Source organism: Hylobates moloch, unplaced genomic scaffold (assembly GCF_009828535.3).
Source record: "Hylobates moloch isolate HMO894 unplaced genomic scaffold, HMol_V3 SCAFFOLD_6, whole genome shotgun sequence".
NCBI classification, from domain to species: Eukaryota; Metazoa; Chordata; class Mammalia; order Primates; family Hylobatidae; genus Hylobates; species Hylobates moloch.
The window spans coordinates 15,841,532-15,855,500 of record NW_026652281.1 but is presented as its reverse complement, the minus strand read 5'-3'; the positions used below and the strand labels follow the sequence as shown (position 1 = coordinate 15,855,500).

The 13,969-nt window shown below is 45.9% G+C and overlaps 2 protein-coding genes across 6 annotated transcripts in view; one reads left to right on the top strand and one right to left on the bottom strand.

Annotated features, from left to right (window-relative positions):
• Positions 1 to 1,766, bottom strand: part of KIF3A (kinesin family member 3A) — a 49,253-nt gene extending 47,487 nt beyond the window's left edge. For all 5 annotated transcript variants that reach the window (XM_058440517.1, XM_032156460.2, XM_058440516.1 and 2 more), the window contains exon 1: positions 1,611 to 1,766. In XM_058440517.1, the coding sequence (XP_058296500.1) occupies positions 1,611 to 1,616 (6 nt within the window). In that variant the 5' untranslated portion in view covers positions 1,617 to 1,766. The remainder of the gene's footprint in view (positions 1 to 1,610) is intronic.
• Positions 1,767 to 10,582: 8,816 nt separating this feature from the next.
• Positions 10,583 to 13,918, top strand: CCNI2 (cyclin I family member 2). Its single transcript, XM_032156458.2, has 3 exons — positions 10,583 to 11,126; positions 11,552 to 11,680; positions 12,549 to 13,918. Exons 1-3 carry the CDS (start codon positions 10,698 to 10,700, stop codon positions 12,666 to 12,668), a joined length of 678 nt encoding a protein of 225 aa, XP_032012349.1. The 5' UTR covers positions 10,583 to 10,697; the 3' UTR covers positions 12,669 to 13,918.
• The last annotated feature ends 51 nt before the right edge of the window (positions 13,919 to 13,969 follow it).

The following is a 13,969-nucleotide window of genomic DNA, read 5'->3' as shown; positions in this document are numbered from 1 at the left end:
AAACCAGAATCCTTAAGGTAGTCTGTAAGGTCTGGCTTCCACCCATGTCTGCTTCTCTGGGCTTATTTCACAAGATATTCTGCCTGGCTCATCCATGCCACAGCCACACTGAGCTTCTTGGCCTTTTCTTGTCACCATGCTCCTCACCAGTGGCCCTTCCATGTGCTATTCCTTCTACCTAGAACCATCTTCAATTCCCTCTTCACTTAGTTAACATCTACTTATCCTTCAGAACTCAACAGTCACTTCACCTGGGAAGACTTCCTGACTAGGTCAAATACTCTTATCGGCTCAGAGAGCACCCTGCTCTCCCCTTCCTGGACACAAATTTTACTTTTGCTTGTTCCTTATTTGATTAATGTCTTTCTGTCTACACCAGAGGTTGCAAACAGGTAGTCAAGAGGCTGAATTCAGCCCACAAATTTCTTTTGTTTGGTTCATAGTATTTAAAGAGTTTTTGAATTGGTTGCTAAAATTGAGAAATTTCACAAAAATAATTTCTAAAATCTCTTCTTGGGAGGAAAAAAAATGACCTGTTATCATCTGCAGACCATCATTCTTACATGGCAGTACTTTCCAATTCACCAGAATCTACTTCTCTCTATTGTAGGATACCCACCCATTTCATTATTAAGGTTTTGTGTTTACGTCTGTAAATATGTATGATTTTCACCTCTGCCCAAGAAGGCAAGCCTCTCTCTTTCTAAGTTCAAGAACCTGACTGCTTTTGCTCAATGTTGTATCTTCAGGGCCTAGCATGTGGTTGGTGCCCAATATTTATTGAATTAAAAACTTGAAAGCAGTGAACAGAATATAGAGCATTTAATCTTAAATGTCAAGCACTGTTCTTCTAGTCTCCTGTGCATTATTTCACGCGGATAACAACCCCATGAGGTAAAGTTTACGTGGGAACTAAGGACCCAGACAGATTAAATAATTATCCGAGGCCTCACAACCACTAAATAAGCGGCCATGGCTCAATTTTCCTCTATGACCCCTAATAAGGGGTCTTAGAAGGCCCCATTATTAAGTTCACGGTAACAATCTGTGAAATCCTGGAAGATAAACATAACACCGCCACACACACAAAGACACCTACGGGTTTCATTCTGCATCATAAGCTAAAGCGCCACAAGAGCAATGACACCTCGAGGCTAGGAGATTCGGAGTATGGGGCCTGGAATAGGGGCAGGCAGCCTTCGCTCCGCTGCCCTCCCCGCACTTGCTCCGAGGCGCAAAGGCCTCACCAGGTGTGCAGCATCCAAAGAGCCCCTCCGTGGCCACCCCCAGACGCCCCGCTCAGCAGGCAGGGCTGCGAGCCAGAGCGCATCCTCCAGCACAGCGCCTTTTTGATAAGCGGCGCAGGCCCCACGGGATGCAGCAGCGACGAGGGCGGCAGGGCCTGCCCCCAGGTCCCTCTCGAGGCCGACCGGACCCCCGCGGCCCCGGGGCTGACCAGCCAGGCTCTCCAACCACCTCCACCGCACGACCGAGCCTGCCCCGCCCCACCCAGGCCGCCAGCCTGCTCCGCGCCTCCATGGCAACGGCCGCGCCCCCGGCCAGGCCGCTAGGATGAGAAGAAACCCTAGAAGCGAAGCGACTCTCCTCACCGGCATCTTGGCCCCCTCCCGTGCCCGGCGGACGTCCCCGCCCGGGGTGCAGCCCAACGACACCGGGTGCGCAGAAAGGCTGGCCAGAGACTACCGAAACACCTCGTTGGCGCTCTCGAGACTGCGGCTTCTCGGGCGAGAACGCCCAGTGCGCAGCCGCATTCTTCGCCCCGCCCCAAGCCCAGTCTCAGGCTCTCTCGGCCCTTGAATTACGCCTGCGCGGAGGCTTTCCGAGTCCATCTCCTAGGACGCCTGACTGAGGCCGCGCGTGCGCAATGCTGCCATTCTGCTGCGCTAGAAATGTGGCCCGCACTTAGGCGGAGATAACCTGGCAGCCCCGGGTTGGGAGGAGGAGCAGCTCTTAGGCCCGTCTTCTGGCCCTTGCAATACCCGGAATATTAAAATCAATACAGCAATTGTACACTTTGTCTCATCCGAAATATTAAAGACCTTACCTACCTGACCTCGCTTGATTGCTAACTTCCTCATGACCTGTCTTACCATTAGAAAGTGAGCTCTTAAGGAGATTATTAGTATTCTCACATGTATCTCCAGAGCCTACACAGAGCCTGGCACAGAGTGGGATTTTTATACGTGTTGGTCAAAGAACCAGTGATCCATCCATCCTCTTTCCAGTCCACTTGAATGTGTAATGGGCATTTCAAGTTAATAATGTCCAGAATTGAAATCTTGATCCCCCATCAATGGCCCCACTACCCCACTCCAGCCCCATCAAAAAATTTAAAAGGGCTCCCTCTCATCCCTCTCAGACTTCCTTCATCTCAATATGTGGGAGCTTAATTCCGACAACTGCTCAGGTCAAAATTGCAGTCTCTTTCATACACAATTTTCTATCTTTAAATACAGCCTGTTGTATCTATCTTCGTAGTGGAACCAGAATTTGGCCACTTCTACCACCACCATCGTCTCTCACGTGCATTACTACAATCGCTCAGAACGGGTTTCCTTGATTGTGTCCTTGTCCCTTTTCAGTGTGCTGGACAGGAGCCAGAGTGCTGCTGCTAAAACATGAATCAGATCTTCTCTTTTCTCTGCTCAAAACCCTCCATTGATTTCCCATCTTACAAAGCTAAAGCCACAAGCCCTACAATCCTCCCTCTTGCTTCTTCTGCACCAGCCCTACCTGGCCTCCTTGCTTCATCCAACATTCCCGTCGTGCTTCCATCTTAGCACGCAAGGGCTGTGAGCTTGCAGTAGGAACTGATAGAAATAACGATAAAGCATTTTACATAGTGCCAGCGTACTGTTCTGCATGCTTTCGTTTTTTAATTCATTTAATCCACACAATAACGTTTTGAAATAGATACTATTTATTATTATTTTACAGATAAAGTAATTGAGGCACAGGACCATTAAATAACTTTTCCAAGGTCACACATATAAACAATGACAGAGCCCAGGTCCAAACCCAGGCAGCCTGGAAAGCTCTTTCCCTAAAAAACCACCTGACCCACTCACCTCCTCCAGAAAGTCTTTGTTCACATAACCCCAGTGAACCCTAACATGATTTCCTTACTTAAAATTTCAACCTTCAGCCCAAACTCTTCTTTTTTTCCCTCCCTACTTTATATTTCTCCATAGTACCTATCACCATTCGATATTTTATATATACACACATACAAGCTTTACTGAGATATAATTTACACACCATACCATACAATCAACCATTTAAATTGTACAAATCAGTAGTTCCTACTATATATGGAGTTGTGCAACCATAACCTAGAACATTTTTATCATTCCAAAAAGACACTCTATACTCATAAGCCACTCCCCCTTGCTCTCTGCAACCCTCCTCCCACCCCACTCCCAACATCTCAGACCTAGGCAACCCACCAAACTACTTTCTATCTCTATGGATTTGCCTATTCTGGACATTTCATATAAATGAAATTACACAATATGCAGCCTTTTGTGAGCAACTTCTTTCACTTACAATGTTTTCAAGCTGTATCCCTATTATAGCATATATCAGCAATTTGTTACTTTTTATGGCTGAATAATATTCCATTGCATGGCTATAACATGTTTTTTACCTATTTGTCATTGATGGATATTTGGGTTGTTTCTACTTTTTGCCTATCGTGAATAATGCTGCTACAAGTTTTTCTATGAGCCTATGTTTTCATTCCTCTTGGTTACATATGTAGAAGTAGAATTGCTGGATCACTTGGTAATGCTAATGTTTAACATTTTGAGGAACTGCCAAGTTGTTTTCCACAGTAGTGCACCATTTTAAATTCCCACCAGTAACATGTAAGGTTTACAATGTCTCCACATCCTTGCCAATACTCACTTTTGTGTAAAGTACTATCTGGCTGGAGTATTTATTTATTTTCTTTTCCCTGATCATAATGACGCTGAGCATTTTTTTTCCATGTACTGTTGCAATTTGTATAACTTCTTTGAAGAAATGTCCATTCAAACCCTTTACCCATTTTATTTGTCTTTTCATTATTAAGTTGTAAGAGTTCTCTATATATTCTGAATGCAAAGCTGTTTTCAAGTATATGAAATGCAAATATTTTCCCGCATTCTGTGAGTTTTCTTTTTACTTTATTGCTATCGTCCTTTGAAGCACAAAAGTTTTAAATTTTGATCAAGTCCAATTTACATATTTGTTCTTTTATCACTATGTTTTCGATAAGTAAGAAACCATTTCCTAACCCAAGATTATGAAGATTTACCTAGAGTTTTATAGTTTTAGCTGTCACATTCAGGTCTATAACCTATTTTTCAGGGTTTTTTGTTTTGTTTTTGAGACGGAGTCTCGCTCTGTCGCCCAGGCTGGAGTGCAGTGGCGCCATCTCGGCTCACTGCAAGCTCTGCCTCCCAGGTTCACCCATTCTCCTGCCTCAGCCTCCCGAGTAGCTGGGACTACAGGAGCCCACCACCACGCCCGGCTAAAATTTTTTTTTTTTTTTTTTTTTTTGTATTTTTAGTAGAGACGGGGTTTCACTGTGTTAGCCAGGACGGTCTCCATCTCCTGACCTCGTGATCTGCCCGCCTCCGCCTCCCAAAGTGCTGAGATTACAGGTGTGAGCCACCGCGCCCAACCCAGGGTTTGTTTTTTTGTTTGTTTTGTTTTGTTTTGCTTTTTGTTTTTTCTTTATGAGACACAGTCTCGTTCTGCCGCCCAAGCTGGAGTGCAGTAGCACGATCTCGGCTCACCGCAACCTCTGCCTCCCGGGTTTAAGCGATTCTCCTGCCTCAGCCTCCCGAGTAGCTGGGATTACAGGCATGCGCCACCACGCCTGGCTAATTTTGTATTTTTAGTAGAGACAGGGTTTCTCCACGTTGGATAGGCTGGTCTCAAACTCCCGACCTCAGATGATCCACCCACCTCAGCCTCCCAAAGTGCTGGGATTACAGGTGTGAGCCACCGTGCCCGGTCCTATTTTATTTTTGTATAGAGTGTGATGGAGGGATTCAAATTCATTCTTCTGCATGTGACTATCCAGCTGTCCCAGAACCATTTGCTGAAAAGACTATTCTTGTCTATAGCCATACCACCCTGAATGAGCCTGACCTTGTCTGAAAAACCTATTCTTTACCTCATTGAACTGGCACCTCTGTTAAACTGATCGTAAATGTGAGCATTGATTTCTAGACTCTCGATTCTAGTCCATTGATGTATAGTCCATCCTAATACCAATACCACACTGTCCTGACTACTATATGTTTGTAGTAAGTTTTGAAATTATATTGCGTGGGGCCTCCAACTTTCTTCTTTTTCAAGATTGTTTTGGCCATTTTGAATCCCTTGAATTGCTATAAGAATTTCAAGAACACTTTGTCGATAACTGCAGAAAGACAGCTGAAAGTTTAACAGGGATTATGCAAAATATGTAGATTAATTTGGAGAGTATTGCCATTTTAACAATTTAAGTCTTCCTACCCGTGAACACAGGATGTCTTTCCATTTATTTAGGTTTTCTTTAATTTCTTTTAGTGATGTAGTTTTCAATGTGTAAGTTTTACATTTTTTGATTATATTAATATTTTTCCCAAATACTTTATTTTTTGTTTGTTTGTTTGTTTTTTGACATGGAGTCTCAATCTGTGGCCCAGGCTGGAGTGCAATGGCATAATCTCGGCTTACTGAAACCTCCATCTCCCTCCCGAGTTCAAGCGATTCTCCTGCCTCATCCTCCCGAGTAGCTGGGATTACAGGCACGTGCCACCACACCCGGCTAATTTTTGTAACAAATATTTTATTCTTTTTATGCTGTTGCAAATGAAACTGTTTTTTAAAATTCATTTTCAGATTATTCATTAAAGTCTATAGAAATAAAGTTGACTTTTATAGTACATTGATCTTGTACTCTGCAACTTTCCTAAACTTTCTTTTTAGTGGATTCCTTAAGATTTTCTATATACAAAGTCATATCATCTGCAAATAAAGACGATATGATTTCTTTCCAACCCGGATGCTTTTTCTTTTTCTTACCTAATTGCCCTAGCTGGACTCTCCAGCTAGGAGAGTTGTTGAACAGAAGTGGTGAACACAGACATTCTTGTCTTATTGATGATTTCAGGTGGAAAGCATTTGGTTATTTACCATTAAGTCTGATGTTATCTGCAGGTTTTTCATAAATGCCCTTTACCCTTAAACATTTTCTAGTTTGTGGAGTGTTTTTTATTATGAAAAAGTGTCAGATTTTGTCAGATGCTTTTTCTGATATAATGTGTTTATGTCCTTTATCAGATACATATTGATTTTTAGATGTTAAAACCAACATTATTTTCTTTTCTGGCTCTCTTTGTGTCTCTCTGTCTCTCTGTCTCTCTGTCTCTCTCTCTCTCTCTCTCGGTTAGATCATCAGGGTGATACTTGCCTCACAGAATAAGCTGAGGATAGGGAGCAAGTTCTTCTTAGAAGGGCACTAATTCCATCCCAAGGGTCCCACCCTCATGATGTCTGAGAGCCCTAATTTCCTCCCAAAGGCCTCATCTCTAAATACCATCACATTGCAGGTTAGGATTTCAAAATATGAATTTGCAACAGGGTGTGGTAGTTCACTACTGTAATCCCAGCACTTTGGGAGGCTAAGACGGGAGGAACACTTGAGGTTAGGAGTTCAAGACCAGCCTGGCCAACATGGCTAAACCCTGTCTCTACTAAAAATACAAAAATTAGCCGGGCATGGTGGCATGTGCCTGTAGTCCCAACTACTCGAGAGGCTAAGGCAGGAGAATCTCTTGAGCCCAAGAGGCGGAGCTTTCATTGAGCCGAGATGGCATCACTGCACTCCAGCCTGGACGACAGAACGGGACTCCGTCTCAAAAACAAAAAACAAACAAAAAAATATGAATTTGGGAGGGACACAAACATTCAGTCCATAACACAGCCCTAGCAGACTTAATACAATTGTTTAGCCCATTCACATTTAATGTTATTATTGATAATATTAGATTTAAGTCTCCCATTTTACTTTTTGTTTTCCCTTCCTTCCTCCCTTCCTTCTTTCCCTTCCACCCACCCTTCCTTCCTTCCTTCCCTCCCTCCCTCCCTCCTTTCTTCCTTCCTTTTTTGAGATGGGGTCTCACTCTGTCACCCAGGCTGGAGTGCAATGATACAAACAAGGCTGACTGCAGCCTCAACTTCCTGGGTTCAAGCCTCAAGCCATCCTCCTGCCTCAGCCTCCTAAGTAACTCAGATCACAGGTGTGTGCCACCACGCCCTGCTTTTTTTTTTTTTTTGGTAGAGACGAGGTCTCTCTATGCTGCCCAGGCTGGTCTCAAACAGCTGGGCTCAAGCAATTCTCCCTCCTCAGCCTCCCAAAGTGGTGGGATTGCTGGAGTGAGCCACCATGCCCAGCCCGCTTTTTGTTTTTTAATATGTCATATTGTCTTTCTGTTCTTCTGTTCCTCCTTCAATGGTTTTTCATTATGTGAATCTTTTATAGTTTAATATTTGAATTTCTTTAATTATTGGTTTACTATTTTTTAAAGTTATTTTCTTGGCGGGCCCAGTGGCTCATGCCTGTAATCCCAGCACTTTGGGAGGCCGAGGCAGGCGAATCACTTGAGGTCAGGAGTTCGAGAACAGCCTTGCCAACATGGGAAGTATCCCTCTCATGGCTGATATCATCATTGTCATTCATTTAGCTTATCCATAGCCTACAATCATCAAATACATTATTATTATTTTGAATAAATTATTATTAGATCAATTAGGAATAAGAAAAAGAAAAGTTTTATTTTACTTTCATTTATTCCTTAAAGTTCTTTCTTTATGTAGCTCGAAATTTATGACCTATATCATTTTCCCTCTCTCTGAAAAATTTCTTTTAACATTTCTTGCAAAGGAGATCTACTGGTGAGAAATTCCTTCAATTTTGTTTGTGAAAGTATTTCTCTTTCACTTCTGAAGGATAATTTCATTGAATACAGAATTCTAGGTTGGTGGGGGTTTTCTCTCAAAATTTTAAACATTTCACCCCACTGTCTTCTTGCTTGCATGATTTCCGAAGACAAGTCCAATGTGATTCTTATCCTTATCCCACCTTGTCTTATTTCTACCTCACCCTACCCTGCTCCTGCTCCCAGCTTTGCTTGCTCTTTCTTTGTTTCTTTTTTCTTTTTTTCTTTTCTTTTCTTTCCTTTTCTTTTTTTTGAGATGGAGTCTCCCTCTGTCACCCAGGCTGGAGTGCAGTGGCATGATCTCAGTTTACTGCAACCCCACCTCTTGGATTCAAGCAATTCTTGTGCCTCAGCCTCCTGAGTAGCTGGGAATACAGACATGTGCCACCACACCTGGCTAATTTTGTATTTTTAGTAGAGACAGGGTTTCACCATATTGGCCAGGCTGGTCTTGAACTCCTGACCTCAAGTGATCCGCCCACCTCAGCCTCCCAAAGTGCTGAGATTACAGGCCAGTTTCTTTTGAGATTTTTTTTTTAAATCTTGATTTTCTGCAGGCTTTTTTCAACTTTTATTTTAGATTCTGGTATATTGCATGATGCTGATATTTGGGGTATGAATGATCCTGTCACCCAGGTACTGAGCACAGTACCCCATAGTTATCCAACCCTTGTCCCCTCCTTCCCTCCCTGCTCTGGTAGCCTCCAGTGTCTACTGTTGCCATCTTTATGTCCATGTGTACTCAATGCTCGCTTAAAAGTGAGAACATGTAGTATACGATTTTCTGTTCCTGTATTAATTTGCTTGGAATAATAGCTTCCAACTACATCCATGTTTGCTGCAAAGGACACGTTTTCATTCTTTTTAATGGCTACAAAGTATTCAATATTGTATACGTACCACATTTTCTTTATCCAGTCCACCACTGAAGGGCACCTAGGTTGACTCCATGTCTTTGCTACTGTGACTAGTACTGTGATGAGCATGCAAATGTATGTGTCTTTATGGTAGAACAATTTATTTTCCTTTTGGGTGTATACCCAGTAAAGGGACTGCTGGGTTGAATAGTACTGTTTTAAGTTGTTTGAGAAATCTCCAAACTGCTTTCCACAGTGACTGAACTAATTTACATTACCACCAGCAGAGTATAAGCATTCATTTTCCCTGTAGCCTCACCAGCACCTGTTGGTTTTTGACTTTTTAATAGCAGCCATTCTGATTGGTGTGAGATGTACTACTCTGATGATTAGTGATGTGGAGCATTTTTTCATGTTTGTTGACCGCTTGTGTATTTTCCTTTAAGAAGTCTGTTCATGTCTTTTTGCCTGTTTTTTGATGGGGTGGTTTTTTGCTTGTTTAATTAAATTCCTTACAGACTCTGGATATTAAGACCTTTGTCGAATGCATAGTTTGCTAATACTTTTCTCCCACTCTGTAGGTTATCTGCTGACTCTGTTGATAGTTTCTTTTGATTTTCTACAGTTTAAATAGGAATGTCTATGTGTAGTTCTTGGCATTTATCTTGCTTAATGTTCTCAGAGCTTCCTAGAGTTGTGGTGTGGTGTTTGGCATTAATTTGGAAATAATCATTCTCAGTCGTTATTGTTTCAAATATTTCTTCTGTTCCTCTCTTTCTTGTCCTTCTGGTATTCCCATATATTTTTAATATACATTTAATGTAATGAGTTTTTTAAACAAAATATAACTTAAGAGCCAGGCATGGTGGTGTGCACCTGTAAGTCTCAGCTACTTGAGAGGCTGAGGTTGAGGGTAGCTTGAGCCCAGGAGTTTGAGGTTGTAGTGTGCTGTGATCACACCTGAGAATAGCCACTGCACTCTAGCCTGGGCAACATAGCAAGACCCACCCCTAAAATTTACGTATGTATATATATACATATATACAATTTGTATGATTTTCCTTATTAGACGTTTACAGCTATATATGTATGTATAGATACATAAACATATTATATGTATACATATATACATATATGTATATATGAATATATATGTATATATGAATATACATGAATATATATGAATATGTATATATGAATATATATGAATACGTATATATATATGAATGAATATATATGTATATACATATATGAATGAATCACCTTGTGAGGGACGTATTATCACTTTTTTTTTGGAGAAGAGGTAGCCAAGGCTCTGAGAGTTCACGACACATGCATGAGGTCACACAGCGCGTCTGGAATTCCATTTCAAGCATTTCCAGCCTGTCTGAGGAGGGCGCCCTCGCTGCTTCTTTACCTGGTCTTGTGTCCCCAAGTGTGTAATGTGAGGTAAGACCCAGGGTGTGTCCGGCAGTCCTGGCCCAAGGCGGGCGCAGTCTCCAGCCGCCCCACCCCTGGCTCTGCTCAGGGAGCACGACCGGCAGCGGGGAAGAGGCGTGCGGTAGGCAGCAGCGGGGATGGCGGGAAGGGTGGGGGTCCGCCACCCGCCTGTGCGCGCCCAGTCCTGCCGCATCCTGTGTGCGCGACGCCCACCCGCGGGGCGAGTGCCCAGGAGGCGCGGCCCGGCGCGCCAGGAGTAGCTCCACCGCGAGCGTTGTGGGTGGGGCCCGCCGAGCCGGCCTCCCCACCTCCCCCGGCGGCGCCCCAGGCTGCAGTGTTCCGGGCGCTGGGTTATAAAATGCCGGGCTAAGCGGCGACTCAGACTTAGCATCCCGCTCACGACATGGCCTCGGGCGCTCAGCCCCCGTCGCAGCCGTCGAGCTCAGAGGTCAGCGCCGTCCAGAGCCCAGGCGGGCGTCCCAGCGTCGGTCTGGAGGAAGCAGCCCTGGGCGTTCCTCTCCCGCCGTCTCCCGGGGAGGCCCCTCTGCCCCCGAGCAAACGGAGCAGGTGCCCTGGGACCCGCCAGCCCGGAGCGGCCTCCCTCCACGGCGCGTCCGCAGCAGTCCCCCTGCGGCCCCGGCGCGGTACGGCGCCGGCCGGGAGAACCGCAGACCCGGTCCCCGCCGCCTCCCCAGGGCAAGCTCCGCGGCCGGCTCCACAGTCCCGCAAGCCGCGCAACCTGGAAGGCGACCTGGACGAGCGCCGGCTGCTCTGCCACTTGCAGCAGGCCCAGGACCGCGAGGCGCGCCTGTGGCTGGGCGGCAAACCCCAGGTACCCGTCCCTGCCGCGTGGCCCTCCTCGCGCGTGCACGGCAGGCGGTTGTGGCCTCCACCTGCACCCGCGCTCGGGCGTTCTGCACCTGGAGGCCGGGCCCTTCCCCAGGTGTGGCCCCTCACGAGAGGCACGAGGCTGGATCCACCAGCTTCTCTCTAGGAGGGCGTCTTGCTAGCAGGGCCTTCGGAAGAGGGCCTGTTTGAATTAAGGAACTCAGCCTACGACGAAAAGCGGGCGCGAGGGGTGGGGGTGATGGGTGAGCCGCAGCGCCAGGGGGGCGCTTACTCCCAGCGGGCCTGCAGGAGAAGGGACTTCTCACTGGCCCCCCCACCCCGCACCTTAAGCAGGAGGCTCCTGCTGCTGGGGGACCAGGAATGGCCGCTAGCGACCTTCCTCGCTCCACCTGCTCTTCTTCCTTGCAGGATGAAATCTGCGACGCCTTCGAGGAAGTCGTGCTGTGGCTCCTGCGGCTTCAGAACACCTTTTACTTCTCCCAGTCCACTTTTAACCTGGCCCTTACCATCTTCGGCCGCCTCCTGATTTCAGTGAAGGTAGGGAGGCCTTTGAGGGACGGTGGCAGATTGTGAGAGAAGAAACTAACTTTTGCTCCCCATTCCTGCTTGAGAGGTGAGGGGTTCCAGATGCTCAAACCAAGGTGTATAACTTGCTCCGAGTGGAAGAGCTGGTGTTGGAACCTCTCCACATCCTACACTGGCTGTCTCAGGGTCTTGTGGTCATCAGGGTTGGACTTGGGGAGCGTGAGAGGACCTAGCTGGGAAAAGGCTTCCTGTGTAAGGAGGTAGGATGTGCTTGTCTCGACCTGTCGAGGGCAGCTTGAGGCTAGGATGAGACTGGGATCCCTGAGAAGGTGCCGTATTTCCCACCTCCAGTCAGTCCCAAAATGAAGGAATACTGCCCAGTCATCTGCAGTTCTGAAATCAGGAGCATCTTCATTGGTCAGTTCTAAAAACGGCACTAACATTCTGTCTTGTGGAGAAATTGAGCCTTTTAAAAATGGGGGGAAAAAAAAGCTTATTAAAACAAACAGCTGGGCGCAATGGCTCACGCCTGTAATCCCAGCACTTTGGGAGGCCAAGGGGTGTGGATCACCTGAGGTCAGGAGTTGGAGACCATCTGGCCAACATGGTGAAACCTTGTCTCTACTAAAAATACAAAAATTAGCCAGGCGTGGTGGCCCGCGCCTATAGTCCTCGCTACTCAGGAGGCTGTGGCAGGTGAATTGCTCAAAATCAGGAGGTGGAGGTTGCAGTGAGCCAAGATCATGCCACTGCACTCCAGCCTGGGCAACAGAGTGAGACTCCGTGTGAAAAAAGTATATAAAAGAAAACAAACACAGATGCTTTTCAGTTTGTTTTTGGCATTCATATTCTGCTCAAATGTGTTTGTTCCATACTGCAGGTAAAAGAGAAATACCTGCATTGCGCCACAATTACTTCCTTGAGGCTTGCTGCAAAAGTTAATGAAGAAGAGGAGGTATGCATCCTTGGAAGTCCACACTGGGCTGCACTTGAGGTATAGGGGTGTAACATTGGAGGACTCCAGTTTCCTGATAGGTCTGTGCCCTTAGGTATGGTGGATGTTTTGGAAAAGTCACCAACTTGCCAGCATCTCTGCTATCCCTTCCATCGGCTTGTCAGGCTTTGAGACCACACAAATGAACAAGTAGAGCAGCTGAACTGTCCTGGCCCACCAAACCTAGAGACTTGAAGTCTTGACAGACGCATCTGGCCTCACTGGTTGATGCCAGATGCTACCTCTCTCTAAGCAGGGGCATCTGCTGTTCAGCAAGGAAAAAGGCCTCCCAAACCATGTGACTTAACATCCACCCCAAGCAATTACATCTAAGAAAGCTGCTTGAGACTTGAAGACTTGGCTGTGTCAATGAAGCTGGTCCTTGGGAACTCTGGGACCCCTGAGAGGGACAGGAGGGCCATGTGCTGGGGGTAAAGTACAAGGGGCCCATGAGCGCTTCAGGCATGGCTGGATGGCTGAATTTCACTGTGGCATCTGTTCAGGAGGAGATCATCTCCTAATACCTTTTCCAAACTTTCCTACCTCCCTCCAACTTCTCCCAGTTTGGGGATGGTGAAATCACTGCCATTGCCACAGGGGTCACCCTTAGCTGATCTCTGGGTCTGAGGAGGCAGGGAAGAAGTTGTGTGTCCAGTTCCAAACCTTCAATAAAAATGTTTTAAACTCCTGTTTATTAGAATAGAATTAATGCCCAAGTTGCTTTTGTCCAACTAAAAATCAAGTGACCCTTTTTCTGGAGGTTATAGTAATAGTTCTGTTTATCTAAAAACATAGGATCAGGCCTTTAATGTACTTAGTACTTGAATGTTTACTCATAGACAAGCCTCATTAGTCCCTCTGTGGGAAAAGCCATAGTTTTTCCAGAACTGAACCACCTTCAATCAAGGTTGAAGGAAATGTGTTTGCAGTTGCGATGCTGAAAAACCTATAGGAGGTTTTATCAATGTGTCTGGTACAGACTAGGAAACTGAAAAGCACAGTTTTTTTCTCTATGACCAGTACCCATGGTAGGGATCAGGAATAGGGATAGGCAGAACCCATGGCTCCTGGAAAGCTTGGGGTGAGTTCTTGCAGCTGAACAGGGGAGATGGCACAGCCCCAGCCTCCAAAGCACTTTGGGTATGAGCCAGCATGCAGTTGGGGGATCAAGACCCGGTTTCAGAGGGGGACCCTGTGATGTTCACTACAGAACTACCTGAGGATTCGACAGATAGCCAAGATCTGGTTTAGTATTTCTTTCAGAAGCATTTTCTGTGGCAGGCCACAGGAAGACAACTCCACTAAGG